This window comes from Chionomys nivalis, chromosome 1, assembly GCF_950005125.1.
Source record: "Chionomys nivalis chromosome 1, mChiNiv1.1, whole genome shotgun sequence".
In the NCBI taxonomy this organism is placed as follows: Eukaryota; Metazoa; Chordata; class Mammalia; order Rodentia; family Cricetidae; genus Chionomys; species Chionomys nivalis.
Window position 1 is genome coordinate 120,495,285 of NC_080086.1, and position 18,406 is coordinate 120,513,690.

At 53.1% G+C, this 18,406-nt stretch overlaps 1 protein-coding gene across 1 annotated transcript; it reads right to left on the reverse strand.

Moving 5' to 3' along the window:
* Positions 1–253: 253 nt before the first annotated feature.
* Six3 (SIX homeobox 3) lies at positions 254–12,079 on the reverse strand. Its single transcript, XM_057781239.1, has 3 exons — positions 11,968–12,079; positions 3,393–4,209; positions 254–1,648 (listed from the first exon to the last, which is right to left on the reverse strand). Exons 1-3 carry the CDS (start codon positions 12,050–12,052, stop codon positions 1,456–1,458), a joined length of 1,095 nt encoding a protein of 364 aa, XP_057637222.1. The 5' UTR covers positions 12,053–12,079; the 3' UTR covers positions 254–1,455.
* Between the last annotated feature and the right edge of the window lie 6,327 nt (positions 12,080–18,406).

Genomic DNA, 18,406 nt, shown 5'->3' on the forward strand with positions numbered 1-18,406 from the left:
CTCAGTTTTCGACTCAACTTCCAGAAAAATCTCAGATCCGGCTTTGACATCCCTTCCCTCAGGCTCTGGCAGCCTCAGAGCCGGAGAGCAAGAGCGAGGTTGGGCCGCTGCACCCTGCACCCGGGAACTGCTGGCCTGGGCGGACACAAACGCAAGTCTCTGGGAGTGATAAGAAAATGGAGAATACTGTATTTGCTTTAGAAAGTTTTTACATATAGATAAACACGCAGTTAAGATAACAGTAAAAGCGCCCTACGGGAGTGAATGAGGCCTCCGAAGCGGCTAGGAAAAACTTGAACAGCTTTTGCATAAGAATACTACGGCCTCACTCAGCTTGCGCTGCCGAGAGGGTCCCTCTCTCACCCTAACCCTGGCCACCTCGCCAAGCCTCGACTGATAAGTCAACGACCAGGAACCTCGAGTAGGAGGAGGAACTCCCAAAAGGAAAGAGGTGAGTGAGCAGGGAAGGAAGGAGGAGAGAGGAGGGAGAGGAAAAAAGCAGGTATCATATACAAGCAATTGCTACACATATATTACAAACTGGGAAAATGACCGATCATTAAGATATACATAATTCATATAAAATTTTGAAATAAAAATAAAAATCTGTTACAGTCATAACTATTCTTTTTCCACATTTATAACCAGTACCCACACAGGCAGTGACAGAGTGGAGAGAAAAAGGTGCTTACGAAGAAAATGATTGTCTGCTGAACAAAAAACAAAAGATTCTATCTTGTTTGACCAATACTTGGACTTAAAAACAGAGAGAGAGAAAGAGAAAGAGCTAAAGGAGGAAAGAGCAACCGAAGGAAGAAACATTTGCTATTTCTCTCGAGGAGTTTTTCTTTTTCTTTCTTTCGTTCTTTCTTTCTTTCCTTTTTAAAAAACAAATTCAGAACGGAGATGTCAGATTTTTTTTTCTTTTTGTCTGTTTTTGTCGTCTTGTCTCGGCGGTGGTGGTTTTTGTATGGTCGACTCCTTAAATCACTTTAAACTAGAGAGAATATTTTCCCAGATACAAATAAATCGTCATGCAGGTGGGGTGCCGGGTCCGTGGGAACCAAAAGGAGAAACCGTGCTTGTCCTGGAAAGTATACAATTGTCACCTCTTTTATGTTTTCTGCCCGCAAGATCAGCGTTTGTGACTGTCTGTTGGCGTCGCGGTCCTTTGGGGTGGCCGTGGTGGTAGGTGTGTGTGGGGGGGTTGTTGATGGTTTGAGGTTAATTTATTTTTCTTGTTTTTTTTATATATATTTTTTGCTGGGGTGGCAGTGTGTATGGACGTGTGTGTGTGTGTGTGTGTGTGTATGTGCTCGCGCGCGCGCGCGCGAGCTCGTGTCCTGATTTCGGTTTGTTCTAGGGATGGACCAGAAGGAAAAGGAGCCGGGCTAGGAGGAGGAGGGGGATGGTGGAGGGGGAGGAGGGGAAGGAGGAGGAGGGCGGCCTTGGCTATCATACATCACATTCCGAGTCGCTGGAGGTTACCGAGAGGATGGAAGTGCCGGTGTCCGCACGCTCCGTCAGGCTGGACACACTGGTGGTGGGGCTGGCCGCCGTGGACGGCGACTCTGCCGAGCCGTGCGTGGGGCAGCCGGGCTCGGTCAGCGAGCGCATGCCGCTCGGTCCGATGGCCTGGTGCTGGAGCCTGCGGGAAAGAGAGAGCGGAGCCCGCCCTGACTCAATGGCCCGCCACCCTGCTCCCCTCACTGGCACCGCGGGGAGACTGGCCCGGCTGGGCCCGCACCCCCCTACCTCTGCGGCCTCCCGCGTCGCGTGCCCCTAGCCACCGCCCCCGACTGCGCTTTGTGTTCTTCCAGGCACCCAGCTGCTTGCTCCCTGAGTACGGCGGCAGGGTCTTCCTAACTCAAGTCCCGGCTGCCAGTTCCTTTGGCTTAGGGAAGTGTTCCAGATAGGGACGGCCTTAAAGCAGGGGTTGAACTCCAAGCCAGCCGCCTGAGGAGACTTGAGCGGGCAGCAAGGGACGATGAGCCCTGGACCAGCAGACAGTGGGGAAAGAGCCTCTCTCTTCTTCCACAACCTCGGAGGCTCTAGTAACTGGGCCGACTGCATGGAGACCTAAAAATTCCATACAGCCTCCTGCCACGGCCTTCCCAAACATAATCCATTGCTGCGGGAGGTGGTGGTGGGGTTCTCCCAAGAGTACCCACCGTTTTACTTTCTGAGTCCCTACGCGGGGAGCGCAGGATCCGGGGATGAGAAAATAGGGAAGGTGGGGGTTAAAAGATGAGAGTAAGAGAGAGAAGCAAGAAAAAGGAAGAAAGAGAAAGCAGGAGGGAAGGATAGACTGTCTCTTTTTCAGGCAAAAAAGCTTTTGCCTGAACCTAGTGTCTCCCCACAAGGAAGCCTTTCCCTGGTCCTGGGTGCTCCCCTCATCTGGCGAAAAGTGGCCTCCACACGCAGAGGTGAGAGGGAAGTGGCTTCAGGCTTGAACCACCTAAACACACACACTTCAGGTACTCCAGCCACCAGCAACTGTCGGCAGCTGACTCCTGCTCCTTCCCAGGCCTAGTGCCTTTGAAGCGGAGCGGATCAAGGCTCTGTACGAGAGTTCGCTCAACCGCGCCCCCTTCTTTTCCCTTCCCCTTGGACTCAATTTCTCTAGCCTCTCTCCTTTTTCTACATACTTCTCCCAACCCAGCTTTAAGGATTCACAAGAACCAAAACTACTTTGTGACTTTGTAACCAACTTGCTTGAAACAGAGCTGCACCTGCTGGCGTTTGCTACCCAACTAAGTGGACCAAAGTGATGGACGCTCCTTAGCCGAGAACATAGAGATATTTAATGCTTGAGGAACACCAGGAGTGGACACACTTGTGTGAACACATTAATTAAAACACACTAGGCCTCTTCTCACCCAGTCTGCCTCTCCTGTTCAGGGTTCGGAAAGGAAACTCGCTGGATGGTGGCCACGGGCCTTCTTCCCTTTGTGGCAGAAACCCTGGTCCACTTGCCCCTCTTGAACGCTTCTGGACATCTCTAAGGCTCCCAACCCTTCTTTTGCCATGCATGGATATAATCAGACAGCAAACAGAGTTTTGGTTTCCTCCCAGCCTTCTAGTTGGGGCCAGGGCTGAGAAAATCTGCCAGAGGACTAGGGCTTCCAAGACCCGCACCACGGGTTGAGGACACTAGAAGCTCTCTCAGACAGTTCCGGCCCTGAGAAAAGCCCCTCTTGGGCAAAGTAGCCTATAACCCTCTCCTCCCCGGTTCCGGGGCAACCAAAAACTTTCTCCAACTACCCAGAGAGACCAGGCTCCTCCAGCTCTGGGTCAGCAGCCCCTACTATGCCCGGATAGCCTGCATTTCAACCCGTCTCCCCTTCCCCAGCCCCGGAGGCTGTGGCCCAGTCGCGATCCCCGCCACTGACCTGTTCTTGGCCGCAGCGGCGCGGTCGCGCTGTCGCCGATTCTTAAACCAGTTGCCTACTTGTGTGGGAGTGAGGCCGGTGGCCTGCGCCAGTTCGCGTTTCTTGCTGGGGTTGGGGTAGGGATCCTGCAGGTACCACTCCCGCAGCAGGCTCCGAGTCCGCTCCTTGAAGCAATGAGTCTTCTGCTCGCCATCCCAGATGGTGCGCGGCAGCGGGAACTTCTTGCGCACGCGGTACTTGTCCACCGGGCCGAGCGGGCGGCCGCGCAGCTTCTCGGCCTCCTGGTAGTGCGCCTCGAGCCACATGGCTTGTAGCTTGCCGTGAGACTCCTTGGTGAACTTGTGGTTCTCCAGGATGTGGTACAGGTCGCGGAAGTTGCCGGTGTGGAAGGCAACAACGGCGCGCGCGCGCAGGATCGACTCGTGTTTGTTGATGGCCTCGCACGCCCCAGGGGCCACGGGCAGCGACCAGAGGAAGCGGCCCAGCCGCTCGATGTCGCCCGTCTCCTCCAGCGTCTCACAGACGCTGGCCACCTGCTCCGGCGAGAAGTTGAGGGTGGGCAGCTGGAACATGGACAACTCTTCCGGGGGGGCCCTGGAGCCGCCGCCGCCGCCGCCGCCTGCTCCGCCAGCACCGCCGCCTCCCGCACGGTTCCCGCCGCCGCCGCCTCCTCCCGCGCCGCCGCCGCCGCTGCCCGCACCGCTCCCGCCGCCGCTACTCGCCAGAAGTAGGGAGCAGTGGTGAGAATCGGCGAAGTTTGGCAACAAGAAGTGGGAGGAATAGAGGTCTAGGGGGGAGCGGAATACCATGGACTGACCTGAGAGGAGAGGAGAAAATTCAGGGAGAGGAAGAGAGAGGGGAGGAAGAGGAGGAGAGGGGCAATGAGGACCAAGAGGAGGGAGAGGAGAGGGGGGAGGAGGAGATGGAAAGGAGGGGGGAGCAGAAGGAGAAGGAGGGGGAGGAGGAAGGACGTAAGGGACACCCACACCCCACACACATCCACATACACACACACCCGCGCAGCCACATAGAGAGGGAGGAAGGAGAGCGGCCCGGTGCGCGCGCGCAGAGAGAGAACCCGAGGCAGAGAGGGAGAGGGAGAGAGAGGAGAGCGAGAGGAGAACGAGAGGAGAGCGAGAGCCAACCACCGCCGAGTCAAGATTCAGCGATTCCACAGCAATCGCCCTAATGACAACAGCCTCATAATATCTCCCCTAAATCCACAGTGAGTGCAGCATTGAAACATTTTGTTTCGCTTTTCTATTGGTCTGCGGCGTGTCGTTGTGGCGTTGCCACGGCAACCACTGCCAATCACTGTCAGCCCTGCCAATCAATACCGAGAACGTAAGGACGGTTTTACCACTTAGCCGGAGGGGGGGGGGAGGGAGAAGAAGGCGAAACAGAATTTAAAAAAAATCTTTGCAACTCTTAATATCCTCTCTCTCTCTCTCTCTCTCTCTCTCTCTCTCTCTCTCTCTCTCTCTCCCTCCCTCCCTCCCTCCCTCCCTCCCTCCCTCCCTCCCTCCTTCCTCCTGCTCAAAGAAGTTGATCCAAAAATTCGAAAAGGAATGAGACAACCAATTAGTTGCGGGGAGTGTTTCGAGGAAGGGAAAGGGCTCCCAGCCTCAGGAGCACCAGGCTGCTTGTCTGTGGAGAGGCAAAGGACCAGGTGGCCCTGCCAGGTTTGTACACGGTGTCTCAGTTACCACTTTTTGTCAACCTGCTCCCTAACAGTGGTCAAGAAGAACGAAGAGAGGAGATCGCGAGGCCTATTGCACTCTCACCCTAGGAAGCGGCTGGATGAGCTTAGGTTTGGGAGACAGCATTTTGTAGCCGGGAGGTGAACCCGGGACCTGTGAGGGCTTCCCTGGCCAGTACCACTGAACTCCATTTATCCCACTTCCTTCCATGCTAAACTACGTAGCTCTTTGCGACCAGACAAGAATCAGTGAATTTTTTCATCCCCGTGTATTTTAAAGCAGTGGCAACAACACTACACTTTCCCCTTCTCCAAAAGCAACCCCATTGTTTGTTTCTCCACCCCCAGACTTCAGCTGCCTCCCACAGTTGTAGAGCAGCAACAAGAACCCAGAAACCTAGGGACTCTGGACCATGGGGACTCTGGAGGATGCCTACTTTTCCTACATCCATGGGCACAACCACTGAGCCTTCCCAGCACCCTCGGAAAGATGCTGAGACTGTAGAGGGCACCCTGGGGAAACACCCAAGGCCTGAAAGTTCCTTGTTTGTTCATAGTGTAAATAACTATGGTAATAAACAATAAAGTCTATTTTCTCCATAGGTAAGGTAGTATCACAACCCTGAAACAGACTGCCTCTCTACCAAAGAACCCAGAGGGCCTTCCTTGCCTGCGGGCGACCACAGCCCCCAAGCCAGCCACGGGCATTTATTCTTAGGTATGTTGCTTGTGGGAAGTTGTAATCTGCATCTTGAGGCCAGCCTCCCTTTGTCAGGCTTCTGTAACTAGGGAAGTGTGATTTACGCAGATTTGTCTGGGTCAGAGACATCTTTCCCTACGCACTGTGTATATTTAGACAGGCTTCGGTTTGGTGTTAAAAAGTGTATATGTTGAATGAATTCACACACAGTAGCCAACAAAGCCCACATTGTCGGCCCATGTACAACGCGTATTGAAACGCAGCGCCCAGACTTCAACTAATCTGCTCTCAATAAAGCTGAAATAATTATCCTAAGCTGCCTTTCCAGAAGAAAAATCATTGAGGAATTCAAAACTTTTTTTTAAAAAAAATCTTTTCTACATTCCGATGCAGATCTGGGGGCGCGGCGCCGGGTACTCACCACTCGGGAGATCTCAATGAGGGAGGAGTGAAAAAGAGATTGTGGGAGAATTTAAACGTGAACCTAACTGGAGCCTGGAGCTAACATGGTCGCAGGCCTTAAATCTCAAGCTCAGGTCTTTCTTAGGCCTTGATCCAGCAGCGCCAGGTTTTAAAGGGCAAGCCCGTTTAAGGGTAACACAGAGTGCTTGGGTTGGACTAGGGGATTATACAACTGTCTAGCTGGAGGCAGGTGGGGGAACCTAAACTCACTGACTAGGGTGGAAGAACGCTTCCCCTAAAAGATGGGATCCGTCGAACTCCACTTTGGCGATCTCTCTCTCCATACATTTTCCTGTGGACCAGGAGTCCTTTTCCGCTCAGCTGCGAGGCTCTGGGCGGTCGCTCATTGCGAGCCCAGAAAGAGCCCAAAGGTTGGGACACAAAAACAGACACTTCGTCTTTTCTTCCCGACCCCTTTCTCTTGTAGGGGAAGGATTATAGGCTGAAAGGTGGGAGGGAGAAGGGGTAGGAGGAGGAAGCGGGGAGGAAGGAATGAAAAGGGGGAGGGGAGTGGGTATTGTGCCGCGTGTGTGTGGGGGGGAGAATTCCTACGGGTGGGTTTCCGAATATTGTGTTCAACTTTTTGAAAGCAGCTCGTGACCCCGAAACTGCATCCCCCGGAGCCGGGGACCCAGGCGCCAGGCGGGCGGGCGAACCCGGCCAGTCCCTCCCAATCCCCGCAACCCCCGCCTCCGAGTGGGGGGGGAAACCCAGGCCTGGAGGGAGGCTGGGCAGGTGCCGCGGGCTGTGCCGAAAGAGCTGAAATCGAAAACCCTTGCCACTCAGGAAGAATTGAGGCAAAGAGATTGCAGACTCTGCTTGGGAACAGCCCTGCACTCCAGCCACAGCCTGGTCGCTCGCGGGCCGATTGGGCTTGGCTGTTCGGGGGCAGCCGTGCCTTTCGAGCGCTTAGCCGAGAGGAGGGCACAGGCAAGGCGAACAGCTCTGAGTGCGATCCTACCCCGCCCGGGCCTGCAGCAGCCCGGGACTGTCGGAGGGCCTGTGAGCGAGCAGAAGTGGGTTCTGCGCCGCCCTCTGAGCCCACCTCCTGGCCACTCCGCCGCCAGCGTTTCTGCGGCTTAGGCCGGAAGCGCTGTGCTGCTTCCAAACCCGGTAAGTTGAGAGTCCTGAGAGCTGGGCAGGGAGGCGGGGCGGATGGTCCCCGGTGCTTCTGGTGATCCGCAGGGTCTTGATCTAAAACGTTTGCGTGGGTGCGTGAGTGGGGGTGCTGTGGACTTCTAGAGTTTTTCCAAATTCCCATGCACTGAGCAACTCGGGAGAGCGACTGGTGCAAAGGACCCAGGCTGCCTTCTTCGATAGTCTGAAGTGGGTAATAGGAGATCTAGGAAGACCTCAAGACTCTTCCAGAGTAGGCGGGACGCTAAGAATCGCCTGCACCCCAATACTCTCAGAGCTGCAAGACCTTGGTGAATTAGCCTGTAGGGCCTCTCTCTCTCTCTCTCTCTCTCTCTCTCTCTCTCTCTCTCTCTCTCTCTCTCTCTCGTCTCTGAGACTCAAGAATCTGGGACTTGGTGGATCTGCGGCTTCGGTACCCACGGAGGTCACCTGCTCAGAGAAAACTGCCATCACCGTCAACCCTGGCCTATCGAATCTTGGAGTCAGAGTTCAGGGACTGGGGCATTTGAATCGGGGAGTGCTGTGTGGTGCTCTGCCAGGCACTTATCTACAATTGTAGAAAGTCTCAATCTAATCAGGGGATTTTGCAGGAACCCCACTCCCTCCTTATTTGGTTTGCCAAGGGTTTCGCAGGTCTGCGGGTGAGCGCGCTGCAGAGGTCCTGGGACAACTACACCCTTCCTCAACCCGGAACTGGCAACCCAAACGGTCAGGAAGGTTGGTCCTGGGGGGCAACGCCTCTTCCGGGCTGTAGGACGTTGGAAGACGCAGATTGCTGGGTAGCGGGTGGTCTGGGCCTCCCCGCAAGCTGCAAACGGAGGATCTTGGCGCAGGCCGCCAGGGAGGGCGCAGGGGAGCGCAGTACTCGGGGCGGGGAGGCCTCGAAGCTCTTCTAGGACCCCCGATTACTTTCCTTTGAACAACAACAACAACAACTGCTCCCTCCTCTCAGTTTCCCTCCCTTCCTTAGCCTCCGGGGACCCAGGCTTCAAGCAATTGTCGCTCAGAACAGTAAACACAGCTCAGTTGCCTCAACTTTCCCTGTGCATAAAAGTTCCCGGCGCGAGGGGAAATTTGAATATTTGATCAGCCCCTTTGAGTGACCCTCATTAGCCTGGCGCCCTGCTAAGGCCCCAACATTGCAAGAAAGCTGCTGGGCCCGGCATTTGTACGCCTTGTTAGAGCCGCTTAATGAAGCCGCCCCGACGGCTCAAAGGCGGCCTCTGAGGCCGGCAGCGCGCACAGCCGCCCGCTAAAGGCCCTTTCACCCCCCACATCCTCAAACAAGAGAGGTTTGGCTCTGTCTAGGACCTGAACACCTCCCACCGCCAGGCCCAGGAGGGTGGGCACAAACCCAGTCTAGCAGGCTGCATAGTAATCTAGCCCTAGGAGAAAGGAGCTAGACACCATACAGTGGTTATGTGTTTGGGGAAGTAGGATTCTACAGCTTTTGGATCGAGCTCCTCCGTGTATTCCACAAATTTTGCCCCACAGGGCCAGCTGTAAATCAATTAGCCACCCCAGTTCCTTAAAGGCACGTCTGGAGTAGTGTTGGTCTGGCAGAAGGGCAGATACACAGGGGAGGGTCTGCTTTCCACCTCCCTTCCTCGGATTCCCTTGGTCTCACCTCCTCAAGAGGCCTCACACTTCTCCCTACCCGTCTTCTGACAACTAGAACCCCGGACCTGTATTTGAGAAAGGGTGGGCAGGTTCAGAACCCCAAACCGGCACTGCTGCCACCTCCACGGAGCCCCAACAGTGAAATGATGTAACCTGCCGCCACTGATGAAACCTAGGCATCACAGCCCGACTTGAAGGTTCACACTTGCCTTCAGAGTACCCCTTTCAGTCATGTTACTAGCCCTGGAGAGGCCTGAAGAAGGTACCCCAGGCAAGGTCACTCTCCTTGAGCCAGACTGGGCCCATACAAACCTGGAGGAGAAAAGAGGGGAAATTCTGGAAGAAAGGGTGTGGTGACAGCCACTATCTCCTCCTTTTCCTCTCTTCTTGGCCCAAGGGACATGGTTGACTAGTTAATATAAGATCTTTAGAAATTGTACTTCATTCCTAGAAAAGAATTGACTTTTCCCCTGCCCCCTCTCTCCTCCGTCGCCCTTTTCCCTGGACATTTGGAACTCAAGGTCTCCTTTCTTGTGCACCTAGCTCTTGGATCTTTAAACAAGGTTTGGGAGCCGGGAACTCTCAGTTCTCCACTCGGGACCTTCTGAACGCTCTAGTCTCCGTATGCTCAGAACACTTCCTCAGCATCCACTGGGCAGGGTGAGATGCTGACCCCGGGACCCCATTCAAGGCCAGCTTTCAACAACTGCTGGAGGCCAACGTGGGTCTAGGGTAGCAGAGTCTGTCTATCTGACCGGCCCCTCCTCCCTTTCCTCCTTCCTTTCAGCCCCACTGCCGTGCCTAGCCCCCTTTCCATTCCACGATCCCCTAAACCAAGCCCCGGCAGACATCCGTTGATCATCTCTGAGCTGGGCAAAGGTAGTGCCCAGGTCATGACCCATTCATAGGGCAAAAGCAGGGGTGGGTGCTCTTGAAGTGAAGGGAGACCTAAAACGGAGGGTAGAATTCAGTTCGCAACTCCACCGGCTGCTCAGGGGAGGAGGCGAAAGGGGGGGGGGTTGAGTCCGCGGGCATTGGGTCGGGGCGGCAGGGACCTCAGGCGTCGGCGTGGGGGGCTAGATCCGGAGGAGAGGGGAGGGGTGACGGGGGTCGGCGGAGCGCGCGGGGTGGAGGGGTGTGGGGCTCTTTAAGAGCCACACGGCTAGCGGGAGAGGCGTGCGGCCCTGTGCTGGTAGCGCACTGACCCCGAAGGGGATTTAGCGGGAAGGGAGCGGCCGGGTTCTGGGGGCTTTGTCCGGGGGATCCCAGAGAGGCCGAGACACAAGAATAAGAAGCGGTTGCAGCATGAAAGGCTGCGAGGAGCGGCGGCGCTGCTGCTCTTGACTTCTGAGCAGGGCTTAGAAGGCCTGCCCCGACTTAAGCTGAACTGAGGGTGCTGAGCTCTGAGCGCTGAGTTCACGGGCTCAGTACCTTGGCCTTTGAGCTGAGGAGGCGTGGGACTGGGAACCGACGCTGAGTCCTGGGTCTTTTAGGCAGGTCCCCTCTTGGATCTTACAACCATGCAACCCTAGCGCAGGGCTGTGAGCCTAACCTGCCTCGCCTAACATGGCCAAAGAAATTTATTTTCCCAACTTGGCTTTTGTTTTTGTGTGTCCACCTAAAGCAGATCCGGAGCTGGCAGACCCCAGACTGATTCTCAACAGGTGGCTGGGTAAGTTTGTTTAAAGAATTCTGTATAAATAATCAACTCCTCCCCGACCCCTTCCCTTTCCCCTCCTTCTTTCCCCCTAGGCGGGTCCGAGTTCGCTGTGCTCCTCCCGCTAGCGTTGGCGGGGGTGGGGGGTACTAGCGGCCTACCATGGGTGGGGGGGGGGCGGTTCTGACTTTCAGTTCCTGGTTAGTAGACCCCTTGTGAAGTTCAACCCGGTACTTGGGAGTCCCAGTCATCGACCGTCACTCTCATCTCTCATCTCCTTGCAATGAGCCTCTGCGCCCCAAGAGGGGGAAAGAGGCAGAGCGCGCGGCAGAATCTCAAGAGTAGACCTGCAGGAAAGGGGTCGAGGGATCCCTTGACCAGCGGTCGCGGGATTGGGGTTACAGCGGAAAAAGAGCTCTTTATCCTCTTTGTGAGAGATGCGAGAGCCTGCCTGGAGGGGTGAGTTCCAGCAGCACAAAGCTGGGCAGATGAGCGGTTCTGCAACCAAGGGGATGGAGGAGAAGGTAGACGAGACCAAGGGGAGGGGGAAGGAAATCCAAAGAAAGGCAAAGGCAAAAGATCCAGGGCTTCCGAGAGAAAAGTCCGAAAATGTCTTTAGTGAGCGCCTCTAGCAGATGCGCGCTCGGGGGCGCACAATCAATCTCTCTCTCTCTCTCTCTCTCTCTCTCTCTCTCTCTCTCTCTCTCTCGCTTTCTCCCTCTCTCATTCCACACAGGTAGCCCCCACACTCTGTTGATCGTGCGGGGTCCATCGCACATGGCGAAGCCACCCTATCCCACACCCCATACCTCACCCCGCCAGCCCAAAGATTGACCACCCAAACCCGAGTCTAGGGAGTCGGGATGACATTCCCCCCCCCCCCCGCCCCAGGGTAGGGGAGCAGGGAGGATCTTACCTGCGGAAAGGTAAGAGAAGCCGGGAGCGTGTAGCAGCGGCGGATAAATATTCATTAGGAAGTGTAAGTCCTTTCAAAAGGCTCTGCGCGCGCACTCTCGCTATCTCTCTTTCTCTCCCTCCCTCTGTCCTCCAGGAAGGCTCTCCCCTCCACAAGCTATCTCACCCCCCCTTCCCGCGAAATACCGGGTGGATCCTGGGCTAGCTAACCTGTTGGGAAACCTGAACTGCGGCAGCGCCTCTAGAGCTAGCTGTTTGCTTTCGCTCTTGGGGCGCGCGTTCCCCCATCCTCTCCCCTCCCTCCTTTCGCCCAGCCCCTCACCCCTCCTAAATTACTACATCATTAGCTTTATTTGGGGGGAAGTAACGGAGCAGCCAGACGCACCTCTCCACAGAAGGGTGAATAGTTGGTGCCCTGCGATGAAACCCCATCTAAATCTCCACTTCATTCTCGCCCATCGTCTGCCCATCTTCCTCCAGTCTTGCTTCTTCCTGCCCTCTTTCTCATCTGCACCTCCATCCTGTGTCAACACAACTCCCTCTCTAGCCCTCCCACCCCGCTGCCACCAATCCAAATAACAGATTGGGTTGGGAGTGAGGTGGCAAGGTTCGAAGATCCAGTGTGTAGAGGTTAGAACTCCTCCCTGCCATGGGTATAGGGTGGTTAATCGGGATCTCCTTTTCTTGCGTAGGGTTTTCCTTCTGCCCTTGCAAGGGCAAAAAATAGCTTAAACGGTTGAAACTGATCTTTGGAGTGAGCATTAAGAACTTCAGCTTTACATATCTGGTGGGGGGGGGCGCTGGCCCTTTTACTCGGCCATAAAAGCTGCCTGGGGCGGGGGGGGGGCGGTGAGGTGAGGATGTAAGCAAGTAGGATGTAAGCAAGTAGGAAAAACTCACAGGCCCACAGTCGAACTATATGCTACCTGAAGTTAATTGCAAGTCAGCTTCAATCACAGAAAAATTACGTCTAGAAGATTCCTTAAAGCCGCTTCCAATCTCAAGAGAACACGTGCGCAACACCCTTCACGGTGCACTCCCCATGTTTGCTCTCTTGCTGGCGGGTGAGAACACCAGCCGCCCAGGCCCTAGGAGAGAAGTCGGCGGAGGAATATATCGCTTAGGTTGTTTAGAAACCCGTGATCATTGCTTTCAATACTCTGGCCTCTGCAATCCAGGCCCTTAGGTCCCTCTAGGGACCCTGAAAAGTGGCTTGGTTCCTGGTGCCTAGGGGAGAACGTGACTCCAGCTCTGGCCCTCCTGCTGGGCGCTTAAAGTTAGGGTGAGGGCTAGAGGAGGAGCCCAGGGGGCGGGCCCTCATAGTTTGCAGACCTAAGTGGTGCTCTTCAGGGCTGTCTGGAAGGAGAGTTTCGCCTCCTAACTCTAAGAGGGTTTGTTTGGAAGCTCCCTGACGTGAACTACAGAGCTTCTGCTCTCTCCAGGGCGACCCAGGACGAAAGTAGCTAGGATGCCTGCAGGCTAGCGTCTAAAGAATCAAGACTTCACCCTGCCTCTCGGGTTTTTGTTTGTTTTTTGGCTGTTCGGAGCTACGGTCTACCAGGGGAGGTTCTAGAGGCTGACCGCACCCTTCCTGAATCCGTGTTGTGGGATGGCAGAGGGTCTCTCCATCTTGAAAAAGGTTACTACTTATTTGGATAGAGGAAAGTTTAAAAAAAAGCCTAGAGTCCCCGGGTCTGGGAAACGTAGCAACCTTACACCCCATCGAGTGTCAGGAACCTATCCTGGTCCACCTCCTGTCCCCAACACAGATCTCTAGAGTCATGCCTTCATTTGGAATTCAAGAAGGTATTTGCACTGTGATTGTGTGAGAACACACTTCAGGAGGATTAAAGGAACCCTAACAACAGAACTGGGGGAATAAAGAAGGGGCTGCATTCATGGATCGAATGCATGGGTACACACCCAGCTGTCCAGATGCAGACAAAAGCTACAGTGCCCACATGGAGTGACCCCAGTCAGGCACACAGGCACATGTGGACAGGAGGCCAAGGAGAGTAAACTCAGCTAGAATGCAGTACTTCCTGCAGGAGGTGTGTTAGCCCTGGAGGAAGAAACTTGGTTGAATCTTTTGGAAGTAACGTTTCAGGCCACATTCTGAAGAAAAAGCCAAGGAATCATGTCCCCCGAGCCTGCCTTTGGACTCGCCCACCTGCTCTGTAGGAGATACCCAAAAGAGGGACAGATTCCTTTTGACTCAGTTCCTCCTGTAGGTTGTTGTATTTTTCGCCCTTTGCCTGGAAGATTGTGCTCTGGAGTAGGGCTTGGGTAGACAGCACAGACAGCCTTCATTAGATGACTAGGGACTCTCAGTTTCCAATGAGAACATTAAGTTCAAAAGAAGCTCCAAATGTGGAAAAGCCCTGGTTGCTCTCCCTTGTGCCTTGCTTTTCTCTTTGGAAGTCTGAAGAGAACTGTAGCCCTCCCCAATCCCAAACATATAAAAAAAAATCTGCAAAGAATGTGCTAGTGTGATCTAAATTATTTAACTGATTTTCTTTTATGGGATATTGAGACATTTTCCACCACTGTTCCTCTGTTCCAAGCAGAGACTGAGGTCCTGGCGCGACTGTGAGTCTACCAACAGGGTTTCCCACAGTGGTTTGGGGGCTAAACTTAATGAGTATGCTGACTTGTTTTCACCTCCTTTGCCTGTTGACTCCTGAGGAACAGTCCTGGACAATACCGCCCCAGTTCCCTATAGAAGAGGCAGGGACTGCTCCAAGCAGTGGTGTCCTTCCTCATATCGCATTTTCCAACTTGCTCTCTTAAGCTCCTTTTCTGAGCCCCCTCCCAAGAGAGTAGTAGGAGTAAAGTCTTGAACCATTTCTTTAAAAGGACAGCAAGGAAGGGGGGGAGAGGGAGGAAAAGAGTGTGTGTGTGTACGCTGGGATGCTTGCTTCTGGGCCAACAAGCCCAATAACCACTCTCCAAAACGCAAAAGAGAGTCCGTGTTGTAAAGAAGAAATGACCCCCAGACACTGCTGCAGGGAACATTGCAGGGGTTGTAACTAACTGTTCCCTGAAGAGACAGAGAGCTGTGGCTAGGGGAGACTTTCTTCCCCTTTGTGAGAAGTTCTTTCACTTTTCCAAGACCCACTTAGTCCCTGACCATTTTAGTGAATTTGTTCTTGTTTCCATTTTGGACAATAACTTGTGGAAATCATCCCAGAGTCCATGGAATCTTAATCTTCGTCAGCAGAGCAGTTTCTTCAAAGCTATTTTTTCCAGATCATTTTTTTTCTCTCTCATGCCCGCATTTGAATCACATGCTGGTGCACCTCAGTGAGAGACTGGGACCAAAAGAGAGAAACGAACAAGAAAGCATCACCTCTCAGATCCAAAGTGTAACTTGTCTTCCTTCTAGCTAAGATTCAGAACACGAAGAAATGAACTGGCTGTCTTTGAACATTCTCTACTTCTTTGGGTGCTTTGCAGCCCTTCTCACCAGGAACCACAGCATGTTGGAACTGGAAGTGTTTGCTCTGACTTTCCAGTCTTACAAACATTTTCAAACTCTGATTTAAAAACTTGTTTATGTTGTTTAGCTGCAAGAGGGTAGAATTCACCTCTCAAGCAAAGATCCACTGTTTTCTCCAAACCCCAAGACTCAACAGACTTCTCAGGACATCGTTTTTTGTTTTTTTTTTTTTTCTTTTTCTTTTTTACCCTTTTTCCTTCTGCCTAGAACACAGAACTAGGAGTGAAACTTCAGAGGTTTGTGACCTCTGCTTACACCGACAACTGTTAAGTTCTTGTGCAGCGCTCAGTTCTCTCAACATGTCAGTGCATAAATGCACATGCACGTATGTGTTCCTGTTAGGTTGCCCACACTTTCTCAACAAACTCTAGCTGCCTAGATGAAGCGAACCATTTCCGTTGCTCAGGGCAAAGGGCTAACCGCCCCTGTGGGTCTAAAGTTGGCATGAGATATTACCGGTTGGATGCATGTGTGCGTGTGTGATATGACAGTCATTACCTTTAACAATGAATTAAAATAACCAAATACCCCTTTAATCCTTTCCAAAACAGTGTCAATGCTCTAGAGATACCGTCTCACCTCCCAAGGTGTTTTCACTCCCAGAGGGCCCGGGCCCTCTGCCGCAGCCCAGCACTGGGCTCGCGCTCAGAGAGGAGGTACTCCAACGGAAAAAATCCCATACATTTTTAACTACAGTGATTACTAAATTAATAGCAGGCACCAAGACAGATGTCAAAACGTCTTGAAAATGTTTATCTGTGAATAATTGAGAAGGTAGTGGGACGCATTATCTGATTGTGTAATGAAATATGTATGAGGAACAGCTGTTTGCAGCAGCCCCTTCCCGCTGCTGCCTTAACCAGGGTCCTTCTCTTGCAAGCAGGAGTCTTGGGGGAAGTTGCTCGCCCACTTTCTTCCACCTGGGAGTTCACTCGCCTCTTTCCTGGCTGCTAGATACTGCTGTGGCTATTAGTCAACCTCAGAATCGCCTAGTTCTCTGACAGAGGGTATCTACACCGTTTTCCCCAGCCTTGAGCGGTTGGTGTTCGTGGAGAGGTGCGGCTTCGTTGTCTGCTGCTCTGGCCACCGCGCCTTCCGGCCTGGCTGCCCGTTGGGTCTCCATGAATGCCGGAGAGCAGACGATGGAGCAGCCGAGGCGGCAGCGATGGCCCGGAACCCTCGGAGCACCTGGCGTGGGCTGACCGAGCTACGCGACCGGGTCAGGGTAAAGGCTCCGGAGCCCCGCGACTCAGCGGGGCGGGTCTGGGGTCACTGCGGGGTGACGAGGCTGGGGAATCTGGCTTTGTTTCCCTCTCTAGCCACACTGCACACTTCCTTCCAGTCCCAGCCAGCCTCCAAGCCTTGGCCCTGTTTGTTTTTCCAGCCCAGAGCCCTCCACCCGGTCGCACTAAAAGCCCTCGAAGCTGCATCAACCGCCCCAGGCCGTGGCTCGGCTGAGGCCGCAGTCTAGCCTCCGCCTCGCGGCTGAGTTCTGGCCCCGCAGGAAGCAGAGGGGACAGGAGGGCTCCGGGATCTTCCTGGAGCCAGAGGGCACAAGGGACTAAAGAAGGGGAGGTGGCCGGGGAGCGGCTGAGGGCCTCAGAGGGTTGTGAAGGCCCAAGATCTGGGCTCAGGGGGGCGCGGGTAACTTGAGTGGCGGCTCCTGGGTTTCGGACGCAGCCAAGGAATAGGGACAACGGTGAGGTTAACAGATGGACTCCATGTAGGATCCTATTAAGCTTGGGCCTTGAATGTCACGTCAGTCATATGTACAAACTCAGTGACATCCTGCAGGTATACTGTCCCCCCCCTCACTTCTTGCTGGATGCTTCCCAAGGTAGTGGAGCCTTGCCCCTGGTGCGGCGCTACCTGTCTCCCCGAGTCGGGGGACCCCCAGGCCTGCCTGCGGTGTCCACTTGTATAGTCCTCTGGCCCTTGGCCTTTCCCATTTTGGGGAGCCTAGATTCTCCTCCCTGGCGTCCCAGAAGCCTCTAGCCGCAATAGCCCCACCAGAACCGCCGCTCCTGACTGCTCACGGAACGAGTGTCCAACTACTTGCGCCGCGGCATCCCAATACCTCCGCATCTTCGCGTCTTCGCAGACTCTCCGCGTACTCGCAGGGGGATGAGCTCGGGCGTTATTTCTCAAGCATCGCCCATTTTACCTAATCCCTTATGTTTTTATTTTAATCCTACACATTACAGTTAATCTGTAATGATACTGCTTCGGATGAACCTGTTGCATACGAGGCACTGCAATTTGTAACCTTGGAAACTATTTTAAATAAAGATTATAACAGTGGAGTCAATTGTGTTTATTCTTTGCGCAGGGAGGTGCGGAGAGGATTCGGCAGCTCTTCGGCCACGAGGACTGAGTTTCATAAGAAGGGAGAGAAGACTGCAGGGCAGAGGAGAGGAGTTTGAGGGGCGGAAGAGCGGCCTGAGTCTGCTCTACCGGCTCCACTCCCATGCCTTGGTATCTTTGGAATTCTGGGGAGAGTGGTGGGGCTTACAAACTGCACAAAACTCGGTGAACTTGAGCCCCTATGTATCCCGATTTTGCATTCAACCCGGTCCTGCACACTCGGAATTCTGAACCGGCCAAGGCCAGAGAAGGGGGCGTATTGCAGCTCATGGTTTCTTCTATTAAATAAACCCGCAGCCGCAGCAGCAACAACAAAACTGCGGCCACGGGGAAGCAAAATCAAACATAATTTCTTTTATTTATCTATTGCTTTTATATCATTAAAATATTTTTGGTTCCGCTGTATAAAATAGCATCCACTCTGATTATCACCTGCCATATCGACTGTATTCAGCAGAGCAAAATTAACAATTATTGGGGAAAAAAGCACATCTTATATACTGTATCTGTCAAGATATGTTACAATTTCCATTAACAAAAAAACATTATTCTTGTTGAAGAAGCTATGAAGTATATCTTTCATGAGCTCTTTATTAGTAATCATGGTTGTCAAAAAGAATTAGATATGCACAGATTGTAGCTGCAAAGGAAATATTAGATGCACAGAATAAAATGTACAGTGGGATTGAGGCATAACTCTTTTTCTTTTAAAAATAAAATTTTTACTGAGATAAAAAAAAAACCCTGAGCTATTAAGCTTCCTTAAAAGATGCTTTGTTGGTTTAATTATACTGTAGTTATTTTATAAATATGTTTCAAAGGAAGCTTGCCATATTGCATGTCAATGAGGGCTGTAAAGAAAAGCTCGCAAAAGCTAATGCATACCAAATACCAAATTTTAGTCATTAGCATTCCTATTTATTACAAACTAAAGGAACCTATTAGCAGATGAGAATTTCTA

What these genes read in the sequence shown, in the direction of transcription:
- Six3 (XM_057781239.1), bottom strand. Translation starts at nt 12,052, where the DNA reads ATGGGCAGACGATGGGCGAGAATGAAGTGGAGATTTAGATGGGGTTTC. An exon ending in ATTCACCCTTCTGTGGAGAG is followed by an intron (nt 4,210 to 11,967) that starts GTGCGTCTGGCT and finishes CTCTCCTCTCAG; the next exon opens with GTCAGTCCATGGTATTCCGC. An exon ending in GCCGCTGCGGCCAAGAACAG is followed by an intron (nt 1,649 to 3,392) that starts GTCAGTGGCGGG and finishes TCTTTCCCGCAG; the next exon opens with GCTCCAGCACCAGGCCATCG.